The sequence below is a fragment of the Centropristis striata genome, chromosome 10 (genome assembly GCF_030273125.1).
Source record: "Centropristis striata isolate RG_2023a ecotype Rhode Island chromosome 10, C.striata_1.0, whole genome shotgun sequence".
In the NCBI taxonomy this organism is placed as follows: Eukaryota; Metazoa; Chordata; class Actinopteri; order Perciformes; family Serranidae; genus Centropristis; species Centropristis striata.
Window position 1 is genome coordinate 28582470 of NC_081526.1, and position 24354 is coordinate 28606823.

The 24354-nt window shown below is 39.3% G+C and overlaps 1 protein-coding gene across 2 annotated transcripts in view; it reads left to right on the forward strand.

The window, feature by feature from the left end:
- LOC131978737 (neuropilin-2-like) overlaps window positions 1-22201 on the forward strand; it is a 121347-nt gene extending 99146 nt beyond the window's left edge. Inside the window, exons 16-18 of one of the 2 annotated variants that reach the window (XM_059342466.1) lie at window positions 3069-3101; window positions 15334-15390; window positions 17690-22201. In XM_059342466.1, coding sequence (XP_059198449.1) covers window positions 3069-3101; window positions 15334-15390; window positions 17690-18012 — 413 coding nt within the window. In that variant the 3' untranslated portion in view covers window positions 18013-22201. The remainder of the gene's footprint in view (window positions 1-3068; window positions 3102-15333; window positions 15391-17689) is intronic. The other variant, XM_059342467.1, reaches the window with a different exon arrangement.
- The last annotated feature ends 2153 nt before the right edge of the window (window positions 22202-24354 follow it).

Consider the following 24354-nt stretch of genomic DNA (forward strand, 5'->3'; position numbering starts at 1 on the left):
GAAAACATGTTTCTGCAAAACAAAATATCCTATACGTCATCTAAAGCTGAGCTAAGTTTGTAATGAAGCCCCAGTTTGTGAGTGATCACACTTGGCATGTGAAAACAGCTGTATAAAGTCTTCTGTCAGTCTGGAGCACTGATGATTTTTTTCCAGTGTTATCTCACTCTGGGCTTTCGCCAGGCAGGAAGGGCCTAATTAAAGACGGTATCGTGTTGCATTGTGGGAATTGTAAGATCCAGTATTTTATAGCTGACTCAGTCAAGGAACTAAAAGTCAGCATATCTCGGCCTCTGCTGCTTCAGTTTTGACCCTTCTTATATTTCAATGTGTCTCTCACAAGTCCCCGGACTTCATAGAAGTGCAATATTAAATAGCTGGGGTACCCACCTTTTAGTATTTTTAATTTATTTGTCCCAATACTGCCATACTATCTGGTATGACTGTGTCATTTTTTTTATTATTATCAATCACCCGCTCCCTGATGTCTCATCTATTTACTGTCCATCTTCTCTCAACACAACTCCTGTTCTGCCTCACTCTCTTGTTTTTTTCTGTTTTTTCTCCCCCATCTTCTCTCTCCCTCTCACTTTCATAATAGATGTCGTATCCTCCGGCAAATAATAAACAGCAGTAAATTTCAGTCCCTGTTCCCATGACCCTTTAACTTACCTCCACCCTTCCTTCCCATTCCTCCATTTCCCTTGTCTTCATCCGTCTCTCACTCATTTCACCCCCATCTTCCATCCGCCCCCTCCTTTCTTCTTCTCTGCCCAACTTGTCTGCTGCCATTGAGACCTTGTGTGTCACCTCAGGAAAAAAGAGTTAGAGAGCAATCTCAGGAAGGGTTAGAAGACATAGAATGACAAAGCAAAAAAAGTGAGAGCTATATAGAAATGACAGACACAGAGAGAGAGAGAGACATTCAGGGAGGACAACCCTGTCAGCCCACTCTTTTGTCTCCTTCTCTTTATTTTCTCTGCATTTTATAAAAATGACTGTCATCCAGGAAGATTTATGGGCCTTTACACTCCTATATTATCTCGGAACTCGACAAATCTTTATTGATTTTTCTCAAAAAAGGAGTAACAAGTGCCTTTATAAAGGCAGCGTCCTGAAAATTTGCCATTCAGCAGTTTTGAAATGCATTTCAGTTAACAATCATGAGATATAAAGTTGTACCATGTCAGTTTAATCATGCAAATATCCCACAGTACATGGAGAAGGAGCTTTATTGTATGTAATTCAGGGCAATTTTACTATGAAATATGTATTAATCTACCTAATGATTTAGCTCATTCTACAGAGTGTCACTGTAGAGGCGAGTGGGTGCATACGACCCTTTCATATACCGTATAACACCAGTTTTACATCCAATCTCTTGAGATGAAAGGAATCACAAATCAGCATAATTACTTCATTATATTAATCACAGTGTTAAGTGTAGAAAAATCTATGCAATTAGCAGAATGGGTGGAATTTTCCTATAAAAAAATAATAGCATCATACAAAAAAAATCCCTCTCAATCATCACTTATAACCAGTGGTGGAAAAGTATTCAGATCCCTTACTTTGGTAAAAGTACTAATACCACACTGTGAAATTACTCCACTACAAGTAAAAGTCCTGCATTCAAGACTTACTAAAGTAAAAGTAGAAAAGTATCAGCATCAAAATGTACTTAAAGTATCAAAAGTAAAAGTACTCGTTATGCAGAATGGACCCACTTAGATTGTTTTATATATTCTAAATATATTATTGGATTATTTGCACTGATGCATTTATGTATGCAGAATTTTAATTCTCTCAAGGTTAGGGCTCATTTAAACTACTAAATATACTGTTATAAGGTTCAATAATAAAAAAAATGTATCATCCCTTTGAATGTATCATGTTTTTCATGTTAAATATTGAACTGAAAAGTTACTAAAGCTGTCAGCTAATTGTATTGGAGTAGAAGTATAAAATTACATAAAATGGAAATACTCAGGTAAAGTACAAGTACCTCAAAATGATACTTAAGAAAAGTACTTGAGTAAATGTACTTAGTTACTTTCTACCACTGCTTATAACTCACTAGAAGTGTGTGGTGGTGTCTGTACCTGCAGAGACCCTGAGGGACATAACAACCAAGTGCCACATCTTAAGCTCAGATCAAAGACGAAACTACAAAAAATGGCAGACACAGCACTGAAAGAAAAAACAATATTGTGAGTTGAAATGCCAAGCGGACAGAGCTTGTTCCAAAACCAGAGTAAATCTGGGTTTTGGCTTTCACTAACTTTGAATGTTTACAAATCACCATGGACAAATCCCACTCATTATACCTTTAAAGCCAACAGGAGAACTCTAAAGTCCTGTCTGGGAGCAGCTCCAGCAAACTGGAGATCAAATTTGTGAACCCACACTGTCATCTGAAATGAATTAACCAAATGAGATTTATACCACAGTGGTTCAGAATGGCCATCATTACTTTATCACGCATGCCAGCTACCAACCAGTATTCAGATCCCTTACTTCAGTAAAAATACTAATACCACATTGTGAAATTACTCCACTACAAGTAAAAGTCCTGCATTCAAAACTTACTGAAGCAAAAGTACAGAAGTATCAGCATTAAAAACGTACTTAAAGTATCAAAAGTAAAGCACTTGTAATGCAGACTGTTTCATATATCCCACAATTATTACTGGATGATTAATATTGATGCTTTTATGTAAGCAGCATTCTAATTTTCTCAAGTCAGGGCTCATTTTAACTAAATAAACTGCTATGTGATTTTTTTCATTTAGAATAATAATTTTTAAATCGATCATTTTTTCATGATAAATCTTCACCTGAAATGTAACTAAAGCTGTCAGCTAAATGTAGTGGAGTAAAAAGTACAATATTTACCTCGAGATGTCGTGGAGTAGAAGTATAAAGTTTAATCAAATGGAAATACTCAAATATAGTATACCTCAAAATTGTACTTAAGTGCAGTACTTGAGTAAGTCACATTAGTTACATTCCACCACTGCTACCAACCATCATCAATAACACTTCTGTTTCTCTCTCTTCTTTTCCAGAGCCTTTCCCTGCCTTAACTCCTGGCATTTCCAGTAAGTTCTACTTCCTGCTCCATCTGTACTTCCTGTGCCAACTGTCTGTGCTTTCTGCTTGTTGCTAAGCTCAGCTCTCAGCACTGCACTGACCCCTGATAGTAACCTTGTAACGTATATTACACACACCTAAACAGACATAAACCACAGATATTCTGACAGAAATACTCTTTGAGCTATTACATCATCTACCTAGGGTATCTTACATATAAACAGTCATGGAAAAAAGATTAGACCTTTTTTTCTTCAATTTCTTGTTCATTTTAATGCCTGGTACAAATAAAGGGACACTTGTTTTGACAAATATAATGATAGCAACAAACATAGCTATAATATCTAGCCATTTTCCGTGGTTTTCTTGATAATGATTGTGGTTATTATCAAGAAAACCATGGAAAATGTCTAGATATCAGCTCTTAAATTAAACTCTTATCAGCTATTTTTGTTGCTATCATTATATTTGTCAAAACAAGTGTCCCTTTAGTTGTACCTGGCATTAAAATGAACAACAAATTGAAGAAAACAAGGGTGGTCTAATATTTTTTCCATGACTGTAGTATCAGGGTATATGCTTTATTAACAGATTTTTGATATGTGGAGAAAAAGATGGTGACACTGTTGCAACTTGATGGAATGGATCCACTGCATTGTTCCAGCATGCCTCCCTGCATGCTGGGCTGAGACTCTCGGTTATCTAGTTTGGTATGTTCCTCGGTGAGAAAACGACTATTTGCTCCTCCATAAACAAATAGTTACACATGATTGTTTACTGCGTCAGCAACGTTGGCAGACTGAGTACCATCAGGGTGTATTTGCACGTCCCACAGACTGATACATTTTGAAGTCTTTAATGGCGTGCACCATGTTGTGTGTGATCTGTCACTGGTTTACATGTGTGCAGCACAGTGAGTGAGTGAGCGTGCACAGAGCCACAGTGAATTACTGAAACAGTGTTCGTTTGTATAGCTCATATTGTAAATTATTTAAAAGGTGACATGGGAACAAATGATAACATTGTAAGGTGATGGCTGAACTGAAACAGTCTCTGGGTATCAGTGAAACTAAAACAACCAAACAGAACTTCTGCAGCATACTTACACATACACATTCCTCCATCCTGGCCATGCAAGGAGCCTCTTCTTCCATCTCTTTACTTCTTCTTATTCCCGCCTTCTGCACTTAAAAACAATGTTCCTCCCTTCTCGCTGCTTCTCCACTTTCATCTTAACTATTCTTTTCTTATTCCCTTCCTTGGCATTGTTTTAAGTTTTTCTTCCTTTTTTTGTCTCCTCTCCTCTACTTTCCCCTTCTCTCTTGTCTTCTTTCCTCTCCTTTCATCATATTATTTTCCTTCCTTTTCTCTCTCTACTCCTTGTTATATATGCTCTTCTCTTACTTCCTCTCCTCTCCTTTCCTAGTTTCCTATCCTCCCCTCATTCTCCCTCTCCTGTCCATCCTCACATCTCCTTGTTTTTCTCTACTTTCTTCTCTTCCTCTCCTCTTTTTCACTCATCTTTTTCCTCTTCTCTTCTCCTGTTTCCTTTCTTCTTTTCATCCACTCTTTTCTCCTATCTCCTATCCTATTCTCTCCTCTCCTCTTTTCCTGCTTCTTCTCTTTTTTCCTCTCCTCTCCTCTTGTCTTGTTTCCTCTCCTCTTTCCACCTCCCCTTATTTCCTCTCCTCTTTTTCTCTCCTTTTCTCTTCTCTCCTCTCCTCTTGTCTTGTTTCCCCTCCTCTTTTTTCCTCTCTTCTCTTCGAATTTCCTCTCCTCACCCTCAGCAAACAATTGGTTCCACCTAAATGAAATATAGTGCTGTTCACCATCCACCTTCCCTTTTCCTTTCCTCCCCTTCATCCTCATACAGGCCAGTCTGAAAGCAGATAAAATAGTTGAGGCAGATAGCATCACTGGATTGTTTGTTTTCCAAGTCTGGGTTGAGACCTAAAACGCTACTCTGCTTTTGTTTAAAGGCCTACAAAATATGAATAGTCTTCAGTGACACTGAATGTATTCATTGTTGGATCCATACGAAAATGTTATACTTGATCACTTTGAGTAGCTTATCCTGACTTTTATGATTTTAAGATGTGTTTTGGCATTTCATGATTAGTGTCCACATTGCTTATGATGGTTGAGATCACATTGATATCTTTTTTATTAGAGTAGAGGCAGGGACACAAAAAGTATTTCTAACGATTAAGTTGGTTTGCGTCCATAATACTGATGCTGTGTGCTTAATTTAGTCAGTTCACTGTGTACACGTGTTCCTAGTGTGTGAATAGATCAGAAGCATTGTTTGAATACTGTCAGATACTTGAGCGGCTCTTGGATTTGTTCCTCACAGTTAGATTCAATAAAAACAAAAATACCTTTCCCAAAAATAGTAAAAGCCAAAACTCTCCTCACCTGACTCACACGCTAAGCATTTGACCCAGTGCTCGTGGGTTTCTTAGACTCCCGGATCGTGAGCAGGTATCATATGACTCACAGCTTGACAACAGTGTCAGTTCTAGTGTGTTTTCATGAGAGAAGGATTAGATTTCTCCCTTTGAGATTCCTGTTGAAAAGTGAGCTAAGAACTAAAGCGTTTCTCTGTGGGTGAGCGAATGTAGCCAAACCCTGTTCCTGCATGTTATAAATATATATGAAAATGTCTCAGTTTTTATTCATTTTGTGTGTCTTTATGTGGAAGAGTGTGTGGTTGTGGATAGCTAACGATAGTTTCTGATAACTTCTGCTTCTGGAAGGAGAGGGCTGGCTACACACACTGACCGATCACGCTACACACACATGCAAACATACACACACAGGGAGAAAAGACACTTTAACTACAGAGGGCACTTTTTAAGTATCTCATTCAAACTGTTGTTGTGTGAAGTGTAAGACCTTGAATGAGAAAAATCAAAAACTCTAGTAACCAAGGTTCCTTGAAAGCCACACTTTAGAAGTGGTGCTCTTGAGAAACTTTCCCCCTTTGTTCCCCTTTAGATCAAAAAAAAAAAAAAAGTAACGGTCAATTTTTGCAGCCCTAGAAATCATCTGTGTCTTAATCCACTGGTGGGAAGGCTCTCTGTGCAGGCTGCTTAGAGCGCAGCTTTACAATCAAAGACCATTTTAAACCCTTAAAGAGTACGTCTGAACTTAAAAAAAAAAGACTAAATTAAGCTCACTGGTTTCCTTGAGGTTCTGTGTCTTTCTCTGCACCTCTCCTTCCTCTGTCCTTTCATTAGTCTCTCTTCTCTATCTGTTTCTAGGCTCTATTCCCTCTTTTTTTCGTCCTTTCTTTCACATTCCTACCATTCTTTTTCCCTGTCTCTCTTTCTTCCACCACCTCTCTCTCTGCGGGTTTCTTTCACAGTGAGTTGACAGAGTATTGAAGTTTCAGACAAACCCTCTAATGCAGGATTAAAGATATCATGGCAGGATTAGCTCTCTCCCTTCGCTTCCCCTCCCTCTCAACCTCTTTCCCACTTTCTACCATCCCTCTCTATTTCACTCCATTCTTTCTTCCTATAATGCCTTCCCTCTCTTATCCTTTCTCTACCCCTGTAATTTCCCTTTTTTCTCCTCTCCATCTCTTTCTCCCTCCACTCGACTCCCTTCAGTGTGATCTTGCCCTGATAAAAGCAGCTGCGTCCTCCCAAATACAACCACTTAACACTCCCCACTCTTTGTCCAAATCAGCCAGTCACTGCATAATCACGGCTTTGCATTCTCTGATCGAATCTGAACGCATCGCATGAGCCTCTGCGTGTCAATGTGCAGCTGATGTTTGTGACGTTTGCATCAACCCAAAATACCAGTGTGAAGCCAGCAAAATGGATTATATGCATCAGCATTTTTCTTAGAGAATGATGACTTTAGATGGTTGTTTACATTTTGGGGACTTCTGGTAGCTGACAGTCTGTTTTTTGCCTGCTGTTGATCTTATGTTCAGTTGAATACCAGCAAGGCACTATAGCTGAAGCTCTGTGCTACAGTAATTGACCGTTCGCTAAGTTGTACCCCCCTTTGTTACACTACTACTATAGGCCTGTCAAGCTTTTCCTTCTCGCACAGCATGTCTGCAATTTACATTAATGACAACAACAGATTCAATACTTGAAATTCCTAGAAATCTTTAAAACAATTGATCCTTGATTTGAGTCAGAGACATACCCTAGTATGGCAGTAAGCTAGTTGGCCAGACATGCTAACAATTGCAGCTAACAAAAGCACAGATACAAAACTTTGTTAAATCCATTCCTTTTATATTTACGTTAAGGCTTTGTAAAGGCTACAAAACAACATCCTACTTTATTTAAAGGTAACATTCAACAGCAGCATTCTTTTCAGATGGAGGGTAGGCAAATGGTTCTGAGGTAAAGACTATCAAAACTGTAGAAATACAGATGATATGTGCTGTTTTAGCAGTCAAATCAGGAAAGAACAAGGGCTCATTTTGAGTGCCAAAAGAAGTAGTACATAAAACAGAGACAGAGAAACAGATAGATGTGGATAAAAAACATCCGTCTAACGCCAAACTTTTGATAAACATTAACATTAAAGTTTTGAGTTGGTATAGCCATGCAATTACCATGTGCTGTGAGAACATGTTTGTTAAACTAAGTTTCTAGTCGGATTTCATCTGACTTCTGGGAAGTAGTAGGTAGAAAGTAGGCGCTAAAGTTAGCTAATAGTTAGTAGCCTGTTGCCAGCGCTGCATCCATGTACATATTTATTACATTTTAGTTAAAATAGCAATAAAAAAAGGTATTAATTCGCAAAAAAACAATACTGACCCAGTCAAAAATACGAAATAAGACTAGATAATTTTGTTCAGAGGTCACAAAATAGTTATAGTCCTCTAAACTCTTGCATTTTCATGTCCGTGTGGTAGGAGGTCTGGAGGGTGAGGTAATTAGTAATAATGATCAAGTCCCTATCAGTCAAATCAGTCAAGTTGTAGGAGCAATCAGTTTCCTTCATTTTTTAACAGATCCCATCTAATATGATTTTCTGACAATACCTGCTGTGTGTAGTACATATATAGAGGTATAGTCTAGCTGTTACTCTAACTTACAATGCAGCATGTGGAGAGATCCAAAGCTTGACAGACCTGCCTGGGTAGTAATGGTTGCTAAGCTGTGTCTGGGGGAGAGGTTTAGCGAACAGTCAATAAGACAGTTAACAGCTTTTAACTCTCCAATACGGCCTGCATGCCTGCGTCCCTCATCCTTAGTGCCAACCAGTAATATGTCCTCCTGCCCTCCAGGGGGTGCCATATCTGGGATGGAGCCCACAGTAGACACAGTGGCGGTGAAGCCCATCCCTGCCTACTGGTACTATGTGTTGATGGGAGGCGCTGCCCTCCTGCTACTGGTCGCTGTAACCGTGGTGGTGACACTGTGCTGCCATCGGTACCACTGGGCGCCCAAGAAGACCAGCGGTAGTCACCATCATTCAGTGATGTACCACAACAGCCAGCATCCAAATCAGCAAGGTCACCAAAACTGCTACCAGAACCAAAACCTCAGCTATAATCTGATCCAGAGCCCCAACCAAAACCACCTGTACCCAGGTACTGGGCCGAGTACTGACCCCATGCTCACCATCAGACTGGAGAAAGATGACAGCTATGATTCCCAGTGTTGAAAACAGCTGGGACTACCTGTGAATGATATATTTTTAGTAGAATGCTTTGTTTAAATACAGCAATTAAAGGGTGGGAAAGCTCCCTGAAATAAGTGATCGACAGCAGTATTCAGCACCACTCTTCACTGATGAGAATCTACATGGAAGAGACTCTGATCTAACTACCTGATCAGCATGCACCTTTGCTAAATTTGTTGGCTGGCAACATTAAACTTTACCATCACCGTGGAGAGTAGATGACAGAACTTCAGTTGCCAATTTGGATGGATAGAGTGCCACTTTTTTTATGAACTGAAGAGCATACTGGCTTCTACAGCTGCACCTGAACCTGGTGGCCCAGACAGGGAGACTGCCTAACAGACTGTGGACAAAACATACATAAATGCAGTGTACATTGTCACTGTTGTAACAGCATATTTTCCTCCTCTATAAATGTCAGCAGAGCAGGATGTGTCTGTCTACCTTGCTCTGATCTGCAGCTTGGACACTGCCTGCCTCCAAATACCCTGTCCGACAGAGAGGGGATTTACTCACAGGTACAGGGAGATAGAAGTCACAATGTGTGCTGCATAAAGAAAGAAGGCGATTTTTCTCTGGGTCTGAATGAAGCCGCTGTCTATTTGTCCACTAGCCTTTGAGAGACCGAGAGTGACAGAGGCAGATTAGGAAGAGAAAAGGAAGAGGTATGGGGAGAATTAGTGCTGCCCGTCCAGCCGTGACAGATAGACGGCTACACATCCACCGTGGGTGGCTCCTTTGGTCTGTGAACGAGGAATCAGTGCTGTTCTCTGTCTGGTTTACACGGGAGGGAAGATAGGACGAGACAGCTTACATCCTGCAGACCTAGAAACAAACAGTCTCTCGGCATCAAAACACACAAAGGCTCAAACACACCTGCACGGACACTTGGAAACTTTTTAATAACTGAGTCTCGCGTGTTAACCCTGAGTGCATTTTTCATTACATCCTGATATGCCTTTCTAGTTAAAAATGTGCTTTAAAACTATTACCTCTTCACCTCCGGAACGAGGTAGTGCCTCAGTGTCAAATTAAGAGTATGAATGGACTCTATACAGTTTTTTGCCTTGATCTTATAGATAATCCAATGCCTGTGTCTGTTAATGTTAACATCTTTGTATGTCCTGCACACATTAGACTGGGTGAATGAAACAAATCCAATACTTTTCTCTGGAGTCTGTGCAAGTCTTTACTTCTGGTAAATATTTTTCTGTGACAAATTAATAATCTGTGAAAAATCTGAATGTTTTGAATATAAGCCTGGTGACCTGAACATGTGGTCCACTTGCTTCTATTCAACAGGTGAGACCAAACATGCTGTGAGACAGAGCTTCTTACTTATGAAGCCATTGGAAAAAAAACCACTGATCCATGATCAGTTTCTTTGATCATTTTATTCACCATGATATGTCAACTAAGACTGATTCCAGTGCAGCACCATCGTCACACCTCTCACACAGATTCCCTGATTACCTTATCTTAATCACCAGTCTAATTTAATGTGTGCTTAGCATTCTTTCTTTTTTTCTTCAATTTTTCAATGTTGACTCTACAGAAGCCCTGAGAGACAAGTTAGAAAAACAATTTGGTGATCCAAGCCTGATTTAAATTATTTTCTCTCCTGTGTTTATGGCGTAAGAACAGGTGGGGAAAAAACGGTTTTGCAAGATAATCATTTTATTATTATTATTAATTTCCATCTGTGAAACAGGTGGTTATAGAAATAGTTTTGCAAGGTGAAAAAATAGGTTTTGGTGGAATTATATTCCAAGTTAATTTTGAAAACAGGTGGGAAAAATAGTTTAGGGAGTAGTAAAAAAAAAAAAAAAAACCCCAACAACAACAAAAAATGTGTTTTCATTTCTTGTGTAATACCTATTTTGGCCACTAGAGGCTAAAATGAGTCTCACCATTTTTCACATACAAATTGTATCCTGGTAAAAAAAAATGTTTTTCCTGTTTTTTAGTCGTAATCACAGGAGGGAAAATAATTTCAGACTAATAAAATTAATCATCAGAATAGTTTTCTCACTTGCCTCTCAGGGCTTCCATACGACACAGATGAGTTTGCATAAAAATGTGTGACATGATGTATTTTTGAAGTTGGTTTACACATTATTTTTGCAATGTTGAGAGTTACATTAGCACTTTTCTGCTTCGTGATAATGATTTACTGAAGGCTTTGATGATTTATGACAATTTCTTACACTTACTGTGAATCTTAATAGTATAAAATGTTGAGTAATGTACTGGTTGGTAATTAAATATAATTTCTTTCTTTGTAATCAGATGTTACAGTTTGCCTACGTATGCTTTTTCGAATGTATAATAGTTACACAATGTTTATTTTTTATACTCGCTGACTATTGTTTGAAGGCATCAGTTGTGTTGAATGTGTTCACTGAGATGATCTTAACTTTTCTTGACTTTCATTTGATGTCAAATCCTCGAGTTGAAGCCATTTTGCAACAGCATATGTTTGTGTCAGCTTCAAGCTTAAATCATGTAGGGACACAAAGTGGAAGCAAAGATATATTTTAGCTGAAAATTATTCAGATATTGCAAAAAAAAAAAAGTATTAATATCCTTGGTTTTGGTTAGAGGAGCTCAGTTTCTTCTAGTCAGATTCTGTGAAATTAGGCGCACCACTGTGGTACTTATTTTCTGAAATTCTCAGCAGCTCACCCTCTTATATTGTGTGCTTCCCTCCCCCCCACATCATTTTGTTCATGCTCAAATCCCCCAGCCTTTTTATCAAAACCCGCTTGTTCCTATTCTGCTCCTTCCCTTCATCACAAATCCTCCCAGTAAAAAACACAGGAGAGAAAATGAGAGGCAGAAATGGAGGAGAGAAGAATCTCTCAGAGGAGAAGGGCCCATTAAGCGAACCCCTCTTTCCCTCCAAAGAATGCGCCCAGAGATGGAGGAAGATGAAAGAAGTTTTTTTTCTTAAAAACCTGCTCTCTATACTTTCTAAAGATAGATTTTTCCTTTTTACGCCGAGAGGAAGGCTAACAGGGAGGCAGGTTGGGGTCTGGATTGAAGGAGGGAGAGAATTGAAGGAGGAGGGCAGGTTGTTTCAAACAAAAAAGCAGATGAAAGAAGTCTTTTGGCAGAATAGACAGCGTGATGGAGACACACTGCACACACACACACACTGCACACACACAACCTAAGCTACAAATTCAGCCGTTTAAATCAATGTTGCATGCATGTACAGAAAGTGTAGCTACACTGCAGCTCTCCATATTGACTTATTTCATCAAATTGCATCTCATAAAATGTAGTTTTGTGCTTTAGTCAACAAGTATTTTCGTTATTTTATGCTTGCATATCCATCCCCTCTCCCTTCCATTTCAATCGACTTGTGCATGATTTACACATTATATGACTCACTCTAGCAGCCCTGCGCCCTAACCCAATCAATGCAGGTCCGAAATTCAAACAGAGGAGTGATATATGAGTGTATTTATGTTGTGCTACCCGTGCACTTTTCTCTTTCATTCTCTCTCGCTCTGTCAAACTTTTTGCAAGATTTGGAAAATGTGCTGGCGTCTCTTCATGCGGCACTTTTAAATCAACCTTCGCTCACTCCCCTCTCTCCCTTCTCCATCACAGACTACTTTGAAGCCCTTTAATATTTCTAATTAGTTAATGGAGCTGATTGCATTCATAAAACCCTGCGGTAAGCATTTCTAGCCCTCAGGCCATTTCTTTTTTTCCCCTCTCTCTGCCTCCTCCTCCTCCTCTGTTTCCTGGAGAAATATTACAAGTGAAAGCACTCTAACAGGTCCTCGGGCCCCCACTGGAAGAGCGTATGGTGCCAAAGAGCCATCCGTGTCTTTCCCCGCATAAAAAAAGCCCCCCGTTTATTCTTCTCTTTGCTAATTGGAGAGTGGAGATAAAATGGGGCTACAGGGAGTTTTAATCTCCTTTCAGATCCGCTTGATGATTCTTCTCAGGATCCTAGCCTCAGGGCTTTAAGCCAGGATCATTAGAAAGTGTTCAACAGTCGTCCAAAGAGTGTCCGAGCATCTCTCTCTTTTTCTTTTTTTTTATCGTGCTTCTATTGCTTTCTCTCCGTTGATTTAATGTTTTGTCGGGGGGCCTGTGGTGATTTCAGTTGACTGTGAGAAAGTGAGAAGTTAGAGCCTCGAGTGTCTGTTGTGAGATTGTACATCTACACCAGGAGGAGACAGAAGAGATTAGATGCTTGTGTGTACATTTCAGTTAGACCTCCACAGGTTAGTATAATGTACAGTGTGACTACTGGGATTCAACATATTAAGCTTAGCAGGTATCCCTTGTTTCAGGGGCCCCTGGGCACAGATAAAAGGCCCCATCACCTCTCCTACACAGGGTGAAGACACACACTTGTGTCACTTTGGAATTGTTTTTTGCCTGTTGTTGTTTTGCATCTCGTTGTAGTTGCTTCATGTCTCTCTCTAGTTTCTCTTTGTCTCTATGAAGTCATTGTCTGTCTCTTTTCATCATTTTTAGTCTCTTTGTAGTGTCTCTCTTTAGTTGCTCTGTGTCTCTTTGAAGCCATTGTCCTGTCTTATTATAGTTGTTTTATGTCTTTTGTAGTTGCTTCATGTCTCTCTGTAGTTTCTTTGTGTCTCTTTTCATCATTTTGAGTCTCTTTGTAGTTGCTTTGTGTCTCTTTGGAGTCAGTTTGTGTCTCTCTGTGGTTGTCCTGTCTTGTTATAGTTGCTTTGTGTCTCTTTGGTGTTGCTTTGTGAGTTTTTGTAGCCATTTGGTGTCATTTTGTAGTTGCTTTTAGTCCCTGTCAGGTTATTTTGTGTCTCTTTGTGGTTGTTTTGCCCCTTTTAGTAGTCATTGTGGTCAGTGTGTGTCTCTTCTAGAAGCATTTGTAATGGGCCTGTGTCCAGTAGGCCTGTTTAGTAATCCATCCATGACTGTGAGAGCATTTTATTTACATCACATAACATGATAGCATTATGTTTATTTAGTCGGGTGGTTCACACAAACACATGTTCATGATCTGCAGGCCACTCTGCATGCTTTGAGACTTCCATTCGGCTGGTCAGAAATGTTTTGATCGCCTGTATTTCACTCCTTTGTTCTCATTTCACACTTTTCGCCCTCAATTTCAGTGATGCAAAGTCACATATTTAAGGGGTAGAGTGCAACCACAGGTTGAGTTTTTTAAAAACCTACCTTGATGACATCATTTTTGTCAAATAAATCAATGGTGTTGTTATTTTTGTTTGCTTTCTTGTTCTAATAATTGTTTTTTTTTTATTGATCAGAAAGATTTTTTTTTGTGATGTAAACCTGAAAAGCATTCTGACACATGGCAGCAAGGGATGAACAGTTTTAATTCAAACTGACTAAAAGCAGCCATGAAGTGGTTCTTAAATGTTTAACCCAGGCTTCAGCCACCTCACTGCTACATTTACTTCTGTGCACTTTCTCTGCCTTGACTTTATGATTGTCATTTTGACTTGCGCTGGATTCACAGTCTTGCACTTCAAGCAAATTAAATATTGAACTACAGAAAACATACGGAACCAAGAAGCGTCCATACTCAATTCCATAATCAAATGATTAAATAAGCAAATCCCCAACAACCAAACATCAGAGAACGAATACTCTATTTAGTATAGGATTTGTTGGTTGCTGCAATATTTGAATTAAAATTAAATTGAGTCAGTTTATTTATTTAATTCTCTAATTGGGTTTGGAAGTCAATTTTGGGTCAATTTTAAACAATTAAAGATTGTTTTTTTAATTTCAAGGAAATAACCTCATATTTAATACATGAGCTAATATCCCTATTTCACAGATAGCAGGTCTCATTTAAAAGCACCTCTTACTATTATTTACACTCTGGAGGTGTTTATAGGAGCTATAGTCTGGATGTTAAAATTGTCTCATAGAAAAATGACCTTATCTAACAGAGGATATGAGGCTCTGTATCTTTTTTTCATATCTGCTAAATTAGTTTTTCACCTCTTGTCTTTTGAATATCTATTAAGGTTTCACTTCGTAATACGTTTTTGGTTTCTTTGCCCCAGCAATAAATGATTATCAGCTGCCCAGATATTGCTCTATTTTTTTCCTGAGGATTGTAATATCAATTTCCTTGCGTAAAACTGAATTGAAGCAGAATTGAGCATCCAAACCCGTCAAAGCCTTGCACTTCGGCCTGCCTCAGAAATATAATGTGGTATTTTAGCTTGTTGAATTTCATGGTCTTGGTATAAAAAGAAAATATATTGTGAGGAATGTGAAGGTAATAAAAATGATATTTTTCTATGACACTGTTTTGTGTGTTATTTTTTCACACTTCAACCTCCCTCTGTCTCTCTTTCTATTTCTAAAGTAGACGGTTTATAGGAGATCCTTTCCCTGATATCTTCAGAAGGTTTACGCACGATCAATCAGTCTTTGAGCTGTTTGTGTAGTTTGATTTCCATCTACAAATGTAGCTTTGTGTGCTGACAACATAAGAAATGGAGCGATGTTATCACAACATGTAATGGACTCTTGAGTAGCTCTAGCTTGACTGCATGGTTGAGATTAATACTGTTATGTGGTCTGTCTTTATAACAGATCCCAGGCCTATGGATTTCGGCAAAGATCCTGTTTTCAAGCCCCCCATCAATGAAGGTGAGTTCTCTCCTCTCCTCTCCTCTCCTCTCCTCTCCTCTCCTCTCCTCTCCTCTCCTCTCCTCTCCTTTCAGCCTGAGGCTATACTGGCTGTTTTACACGTTTCCCCCAAACAGCAATAGTGAAATAGCTCTTTAAGCAGAGCATGCCCATGGCTCTTCGTTTTACTTGTGATTCCACAAGCAAAAAGCCTGTGGCAACAGTGACAGACAATCTCTGGTGTGTGCGCGTGCAAGGAAGTGTATAGAGAGGGGAAGAGTGTGCGAAAAGCATCCTAAAGTAAGTATGTGTGAGTGCATGTGGGCATGTTAGCGTGTGTTTCCTCTCCTCCTCTTTCATGTTCCACAGCAGACAAAGTGAGACAGACAGCTTCCTCCTGGGCACCTAGAAAACATCTGTCTGTAACAATCATGGTTTACTTCCTCTGTGTGTGTGTGTGTGTGTGTGTGTGTGTGTGTGTGTGTGTGTGTGTGTGTGTCTGTGTCTGTGTGTCTGTGTCTGTGAACAGTATATGTGTGTGTGTGTGTTATTATCCCTTGTTCCTCCCAGCCCCTTGACAGATACAAGAAGGGTACTCAGCCTTTACCTCACTAAACAAGTCTGTTTACTGCTTTTGTGTGTCTGTGTGTGTGTGTGTGTGTGTGTGTGTGTGTGTGTGTGTGTGTGTGTGTGTGTGTGTGTGTGAGCTATAAAACACTCTAAATGCAGTACTTAATTGTGGATTGGCTTGTTCATGTGTATACATTCATTAAGTGGATTAGCATGATTGCTTATGCCAACTAGACGTGTACACTTCAGTACACACAAGACACCAGAGAGCACCTTTACAGTAATTAATTTCATTATGTTTCCAAACTTATGAAGTCAATAATAACTGGGCTAACAGAATTAGCTCTTCTTGAAGACATCAGCCATGACATGGGACATTCACCTCTGATACAGTAATTGAATTAAAAAGAGACTGTGACTGTTAAAAGAAGAGATACAGAATTATTTAATATACAAATATAGTTTTATCTATAAGAAGTAAATTGCAGCCTTGCTCATTTTAACTCACTCAAGGGTTTTGTTATTACAGCTGGATCTGTATCTTATGACCAGTAGCTTATGGTGGCTAATGTTAGCTATCCTAAAGGCGCAATTAAGATTAGCCCGATTTTTAGTTTAACACATCCTAAAAATGAACTGACATTATCAACATCGTCAAATTGTGACAAAGTGATAGTTTCGACATTATGTGAAAGACAAATGTGTCTCGTGTTGCAGAGATATTTTCTGAAATTAGCATGCTAACCATCTAGCTCCAAGCCTCTTCTTCTTCTTGTAATACCACATGGGCTCTAGAGGCAGTAGTGAGTCGATGTAGAGTCCAGTCTGCCCTCACTGAGGAAGACAAAGTAGACGCCACTAAACCGTTAGCTATACAGAAGTTAGCAGCTTTAGTTTACACCTAAAACTTAGAGAACCATAACTAACTGAAATCTTGCATTTAAAACAGTGTTTAAGTCTTCAGAGTGTTTCTGTCCTTCCTACCAGCACATAAATGCATGCATGCTGCATTATGGTGATAGGCTGCATGAATACATCCCAGACTTAGCTTAGCCGTGGAGCTAGCAGGCCAGGATGTCTCGAGTCGACATCGTATCCACCTGTGACTTCTCTCTGCTGGGCTGTTGCTTTCTGTGCCACTGCTGAGCGAATAATCTCTCCCATGGTGGAGATGAGACTGCATCATTTTCTGAAAAGCAGTCCAGTTGGAGGTTCTAATCTTAGTTTGGAGAGTTCGCTATACATTTTTGAGGATATGGGCATAAGCTAAAATATTGCAGTCGGCCAGTAATTATTTACTTATTTGAGCTTGTGCTACCATGACACATCATTTCAACATGTACATTCACCATGTTGTAGCTCTCACCAGACAACACTGTGTTTGTCATTAATGTGAAACGGACAGAGAGGAAAAGAAGTACAGCGAGGGTGACATTCTCTCCACAAACACCACTTTGAGACAACACAGCACATTCTACTGTCACTGTGGTGTCTTCCTGATTTTAGCAGCTTTTCTGTCATCATCTTCTCACAGAACTTCATGTGAATGTATCATTTTGTGGGTTTTAGAAGCCTGTAAGATGGTAACTGACAAAAATGTATTCAGACTTCATAACTCCAGCCAGCTTTAGAAGCCTGCTTATTGATTCTCATTCAGAAATCAGTGGAAATCAATGGTATTTTGTGATTCTTTGACATTTTTTTAATCATGTAGAGGATTTTTTTCTAAAATTTCCTGTTTTCTCCCCAGACTATGTCTTCCCAGGGTGGCCATCCTCCTTCTCCACCCCCTCCTCTGCTGACATAGACCCCTCCTCCGTCACCCTGCTGCCAGACAAGGACAACGCCTGGCTGTACACCCTGGACCCCATCCTCCTCACCATCATCGTGATGAGCTCTCTAGGCGTGCTCCTGGGCGCCGTTTGCGCAGGACTGCTCCTCTACTGCACGTGCTCCTACAGCGGGCTTTCCTCGCGCTCCTCCACGACGCTGGAGAACTACAACTTCGAGTTGTACGACGGGATTAAGCATAAAGTGAAGATAAACCAGCAGAGGTGCTGCTCAGAGGCATGAAGAGGAGGAGGAGGAGGGAATAACTTTAGAGAATGATGGGGAAAGACACGTCCTGTGACCCCCTGCAAAAGTAATTCTCTGTTTGGACAAAGAAAACACGAAAAAGGAAGCACTATCTGTTATTTCAATCCCCAGTGTCCCCTACTTAATATCCTGCTCTGATGTCTAAAGGGGGTAACATTCAGCCCCCCACCAGTGGGAACTCGTGACATTGATCCCCCCTATATGCTATGAGGCCTAAACTGAGGGAACACTTGACCCCAGTCTCCCCTACCCACAGTACCATATCTCCTCCGCCTGCAGGAGAGGGCCTGCTCGATTCTAAAAGCCTGTGAATGAATGAAGGAATGAATAAATGAATATGTATGACAGATCTACCATAGAATATAACCCACCAGCCACTGGAATGAAGCTAGGAAGGATACAGACTACAGCACCCATGACAATCTGGACATTTGGACCACAAATGACAGCACAGTCTGGGGCGTTTGGTTAAATGTCGGTAATGGGATTCTTAATGAAGATGAGAATTTCATGAACATGTACCCATGGCTGGTACTTTGCAGAAGGGCAATGTCAAATTTGTCCTCATCGGCTTGAATTTGAATGTGGCCAACAGAGACGGCATGCTGAAATGAAAAAGCTCCAGCTTCTGACTGTTCGTGAAGACGCCAGTGGACCTTTTCATGTGGGTACTTTTGACTGAAATCAACACATATCAAGCGAATGCCTACCCCCCCACCCCACCCTCCCTCTAAAGAAGTTTAAAAGATATCAAATCACACTACTCAAATGAATCTAGATTTCTAAAGGCAAAGAAGGAAAAGAGGATGAAAAAGGACATTTTCTTTTTTGTTTGTTTCTGAAAGTTTTAGATATGAGTTCTGGGACTTTCAAACGTCCATTAGCCTGCCATTCGGCGCCCGCTCGCTCCTTTGTCTGCCCTCGGTCTGCGCTTTGTGAAACCAGTGGCATAGAAGAGTAATGGTGACTGTTTTCGTTATGTTTTAGACTTGTGTCTGTTTGGAAAAAAAAGGTAAAGAAAAGCCAGCTTCAGTTCGTAGCCGCCCTGTAGAGCTCTTACGCCATTTTTAGACTTTCTTTAGCGTTGTGTTGGACTCCATTGGTCTTAACTGTTACTTCGGTCCTTTTCTATTTTCACACATTTTCCATTACAGATTTTACAAAGAGTAGAGGAAAGGTAAAGGAAGATGGAAGACAGAAAATCAGAGGTTTATCTAAATCTAACATGCTGTTATGGAGTCGTGCTTTAGATTCAGTATTCTAGGGTTTGTCTTTGGTATATATCTATATTTTTTTGCTTTTCAGACTGTATGATGCCCAAATGATGGACAGACACTGTGTGAACAAAATGTCAGTGATTGTTTTATTGCAACCTATGGATTGCCAAAGAGCTGTGTTATGTGCACAGGGGGTCTGAACAAGTGTTAAAAGAGGTCGAGTGGAAAACGGACTGATAAATCATCCTGCCTTTTATCCACCGCTCTTAGCGTCACCCCCCTGAAAGAAGGACGCTCAAATAAAAAAGGATGGAGAAGGAATAATGACTAAATGAGGAGAGTGGAAATCGTACCGTCGACTTTCTTGGACACACAATCGAGCCTTAAGCTAACTACAGTATACGCTGTATCGGAGGACAGCCATCAAGGAGTGCCAGTGCTGCTGGAGAGACTGAACAGGAGGACACACACACACACACACACAGATAGACAGACAGACAGAAAGAAAGAGAGAAAGGGAATTAAAATGGTGGCTATGTTTTCATGCAGTCTCATCAATCATCAAGCAAACTAAACATTTTGTCACTTTGCAGCTGTTTCTCCCAAGAATTACCTTCATATGCCTATTTGGCTTCAACTAAATGGTGGAAATTTAAAGGTACTCTGTGGAGGTTTTGACCACTAGGAGCGCTAATGAGCAATGTTTCTGATTTGTGTGTATCTGGTGCATGCACAGAGCTTGCAGCAATGTTTTTTTACACTATTCCACTGATTGATGGCTTGCAGCAGTAACATAACAAAGCAGAACACCATACGGAACCAATAAGAGAACATGGGGAGAAAAAAATATATTGGTGAAATAAGCAATACTTTTGCATTCTCGGTTCAATGTCCTTCTGCTTCATTAAGCAGATTCAGCGTGTGGACAATGAGTGAAATGAAACGAATAGCCGATTCCTCAGAGTAGACTTAATCATGGTCCTATTCCACACACCTTGCTCACTAATAATAGAATCTCACCATGTCTCAATCCAAGCATGATTGAGAACTTAATTGAATTGTATAAATGAGTCATATTCCTTAATTTATCTGTTCTCTGCAGACCGTTTCCTCATTTAAACGTGGGTCTCACGTTATAACAATAAAGGCGAAGATATCACGTAATGTGAAACAATATATGCTTCACTCAGCGGCCATTCGTACCACAGCACTACTTTAGATCAACATTTAGGCAGCAGCTCACATTACTGGAGTAAATCGACTATTTCTCCGGAGAACGCAAAAGTTTTGCAAGTGAACAACAAAGTTTCTGGGGATTACCCAACAGTATTTATCTTCCTTTTTCTCCACCATGTCCCCACAGGGGGAAAAGCTTTGCAAATGTTTTTATGAAGATGCCAAATATACACAATGTGTAAACATCACTTTGTATGTGAAAACTCCACAGGGTACCTTTAATGAGGACATGTGAACAAAGTGCTTATGTTAAACATATCTGCAACTTTGATGTGTTTTTCCTACAATATACACTTCTGACAACTAAAGAAAATTCAAGTTTTTATGGGGATGGAAAGACAACTTAATTTGTGAAGTTTGGGGAAGGTTGTGGACTTAAGTACAAACTTGAATATGGCATGAAATCTTTATTTTTGCCTGTGCTTTATGAATTCTGCGCTACTTCCTACATTAGAGTAGCTAGTTAACATTACTATTTCAAATCAGCTGAAAATGAAAGTAAATCATGGGAGATCATGGTTGCATTATGGTGACAATTTTAATGGCAACATACCACACAGCAGCAGAAAACTTCAAACTTTCTGCAGCTGTGGTTGGAAACATGATTAACTTGTCATCACAGTTAATTAAAGAGTGAGAGATTCATATGGAAAAATCCCTCTGAACAATTAGAGTTCTGACTGATAGACAGGTGGTTCTCTGCATGGAAACACATCCACTGAGATCAGCACACAAACAAACATAAAATGAGATGTCAGCGGGACAGGTGGAAGGTGAGAGAGAGGGACACAATCACCACAATGAGAGAAAAACAACAAATAAAGACACAACAACACAAAAGACACACCTAGAGTGACCTAGACAGAAATCTTGAAAAATGTAATTGGAGGACCAGACGCTGTCCTCTCCCTGTCTTCTTTGTGTTTTCCTTTCTCACCCTGCTCAGCCGCAGCAGTCGAAGGTCAATCCCAGGAAGTCCTTTTGTGTTTTTTTCTCAGCCTGTAAAGTTGCTGTCCTCTGGGGGGTAAATTGAAAGAGCAAACGCGAGGAAGAAAAAGAGTGAAAGATGTCACACTTGTTGCCTCCATTCTCTTCTTTTTTTGTTGTCGTCTTTCTCTGTCATCTCTTCCTGTTGGAGGGCATGCATGGAAAAAACCCACAAGATGAAATAAACAATGAAAATAGGGAGATAATCAAAAGGTGTTGAAAGATGGTCATAGAAGGAGAGAACATTAGAGAGAGATGGAGGGTTTCCCGTCCATTTAACTGCGTTTTCATTGGACCGTTTTCCAAGTGCCTTGGAGCTCTCTTATTATGTCTCTCTATCTCTCTCTCTCTCTTTCTGTCCCTGTACTGCTGTCTTACTCTTACACATTAAACAGTGAGTACATTGGGAGACTTTGTGTGCCAATGGTGACAAATGAACACACAATCATGTAAACACACACACACACACATACACGTCTGACCTTTTGTCCCTCTCCCTCTTTCTCTTTCTTCTGGAAGTCCAGATAGTATTACCTCTTCTGTCTCGATGGATACACACATAAACACACTCAGACAAATGCACACTACATTAAGACACACATACACACACACACACACCTACGGCACTGGCCAGATAACTCAAACTGTTGTTTGTAGACTTTGTACAGAAAAATTTCTTTTTTAATGTTATTATTATTATTTAATAAAGGCTAAATAACAAGTGATTTGATTGTGGTTGTCTGAATTTCTTGTTCATGCCTTATGTGTGTTTTTTTTGTCTACTGTGTATTTGTTTAAGTGTAACCTTCAACAGATCTGAGCAGCTTTATTTAGAGTTAATCATATCAAGTTTTTCACACAAGAGTATTAAATATAAGGAGAAGATGTTAAATCCATTTACATTCATGACAGATCTTTTTGCAGCATTGACAGTTCAGATGAAGCTTTCACTTCTACAATGTCAAGTAAAAAAATGCATGATTAAAGTGCTTATTATAGGCCAAAATATTTTTTTAAATGTTTGCGCTAAGGACGACATTTAAAATATCTGATTGATTGATTTTTGTTTTGAACAATTTTCACCTGATTTTTCAGATGAACGTTGACCTTATTTTACTTTTATTTTATTTTCATGCCATCTCCTACTTTCTACCCCAATGAACCCTTACAAAATATATATAAATATACCAGGGACACCCTCATGTAGGTCCCCTTGGAATAATTTTACTTATTTTTACAACTTCTCTAGCCTCATGTGACACAACAAGACAAGTGAAATTATTTAAGACATGTAGTAAACATTCACAAATTCTAAGAGTAGAAATAAACTATTGCAAAGGTTAAAAATAATAATATTTATTAAACTATAAAGCCCATTTTTTAAATTAATACAAATAAAATCAATATACACACTAGATTATAGATTTAAGATTATAGATTTTTATTATAGGTTTAATAATGTTGAACTATGATGCCTTCTGTAATATTTATAATATATGCATGCATTTATAATGATGAATTTGATTTATATAGCGCTTTTAAAGGTATTCAAAGTCGCTTTACATATGATATATATATAATAAAATGAATACACATCTACATACATCTTTATATCTTGATAAATGACTGAAAAGTTTTCATGGAACGACTGTTGTGGCCCTCCTTTTCTTAATTTTCACTTTTCGCTCACACCTTTCTCTCACATTCACTCCATCACTCTCTTTCTCTCTCTGTGACTGTCTCACGGGTGTTCTGCCGTTTGTGTCCCATGAGAAAGCAAAACATGAAGGATCAGAGACTGTCTTCATTCAATGGAGCTGTGAAAGCTTGCTTCTAATTAACACGTACCCATAAAAACACACAAACCGAAACACCCGGCGAGATTAGATCACAATAGGTAATATGTCGCCCACTCACATTTATATTAAGAGTATAAAAGTGTAGTCATTGGACAAAAATGAAGACATTTTGGGATGACCTGATAGGAAATGAGGACATAAGTCAACAAATTTCAGACTATAATTGACCCATTATAAGCATTTATAGCCATTTTAAAATGTGATCTTTTTTGACAAAAATCAACATCCTAGTATGACTTTTTCCGTTTTTGGACATTTTTCTGTAATTTCTGGCCATAATATGCTCTAATATATACCAATAGACTATAATTGACCCATTTGGAGAATTTGAGGCATTTTAAAATCTGACCATTTTCGAGAAAAATAGTCATACTATAGTATGACTTTTTTTTTTTTTGATGGGGTCATTTTTGGACACAATTTAGTAGTAACAGTAGCTTATGTGAAACCACAATAGAATAATTGAAATCTAAAGACATGTTTTTTTTTTCCTTTCAGACCGAGATTACATGACTACAGACTGTCCCACATCCCTGACCATCTGGCCCACTTTACAATGCTTCCTAATTGGCTGTAACAGCATACTGTATAATGCTAGTTTGGCTTTAACCCTCTAATTAGCTGAGAGAGCCCCTATCAGTGATTCCTCTGCATCAGCATTTCTTCACCTCTTTCTTCTTGTTTTTCTCATCACTCCTGCCCTCATTTATTCATCGCTTCTTCATCTCACCGTTACTCTTCTCCTCAGGAGGCCGACCCGGTTCTCACACTTCTCTGGCATGAACACACAATTGCACACATACACGCTAAATGAATGTGTCCTGTACCTAGATAGACATAGATTAATGTCCACTTTTATTCCATATGGTTCGATTGTGTTCAGCGTATAAATCCAGTAACTTTTCATAACTGTTTTTTTTAACAATATCCCCTTCCGTAGGGGATGAGGAAATGTTTTCAGTACCCTAGAATTTCTAGATAGAGGCCAATCCATGATTTGCATTCACATAATGATGTGC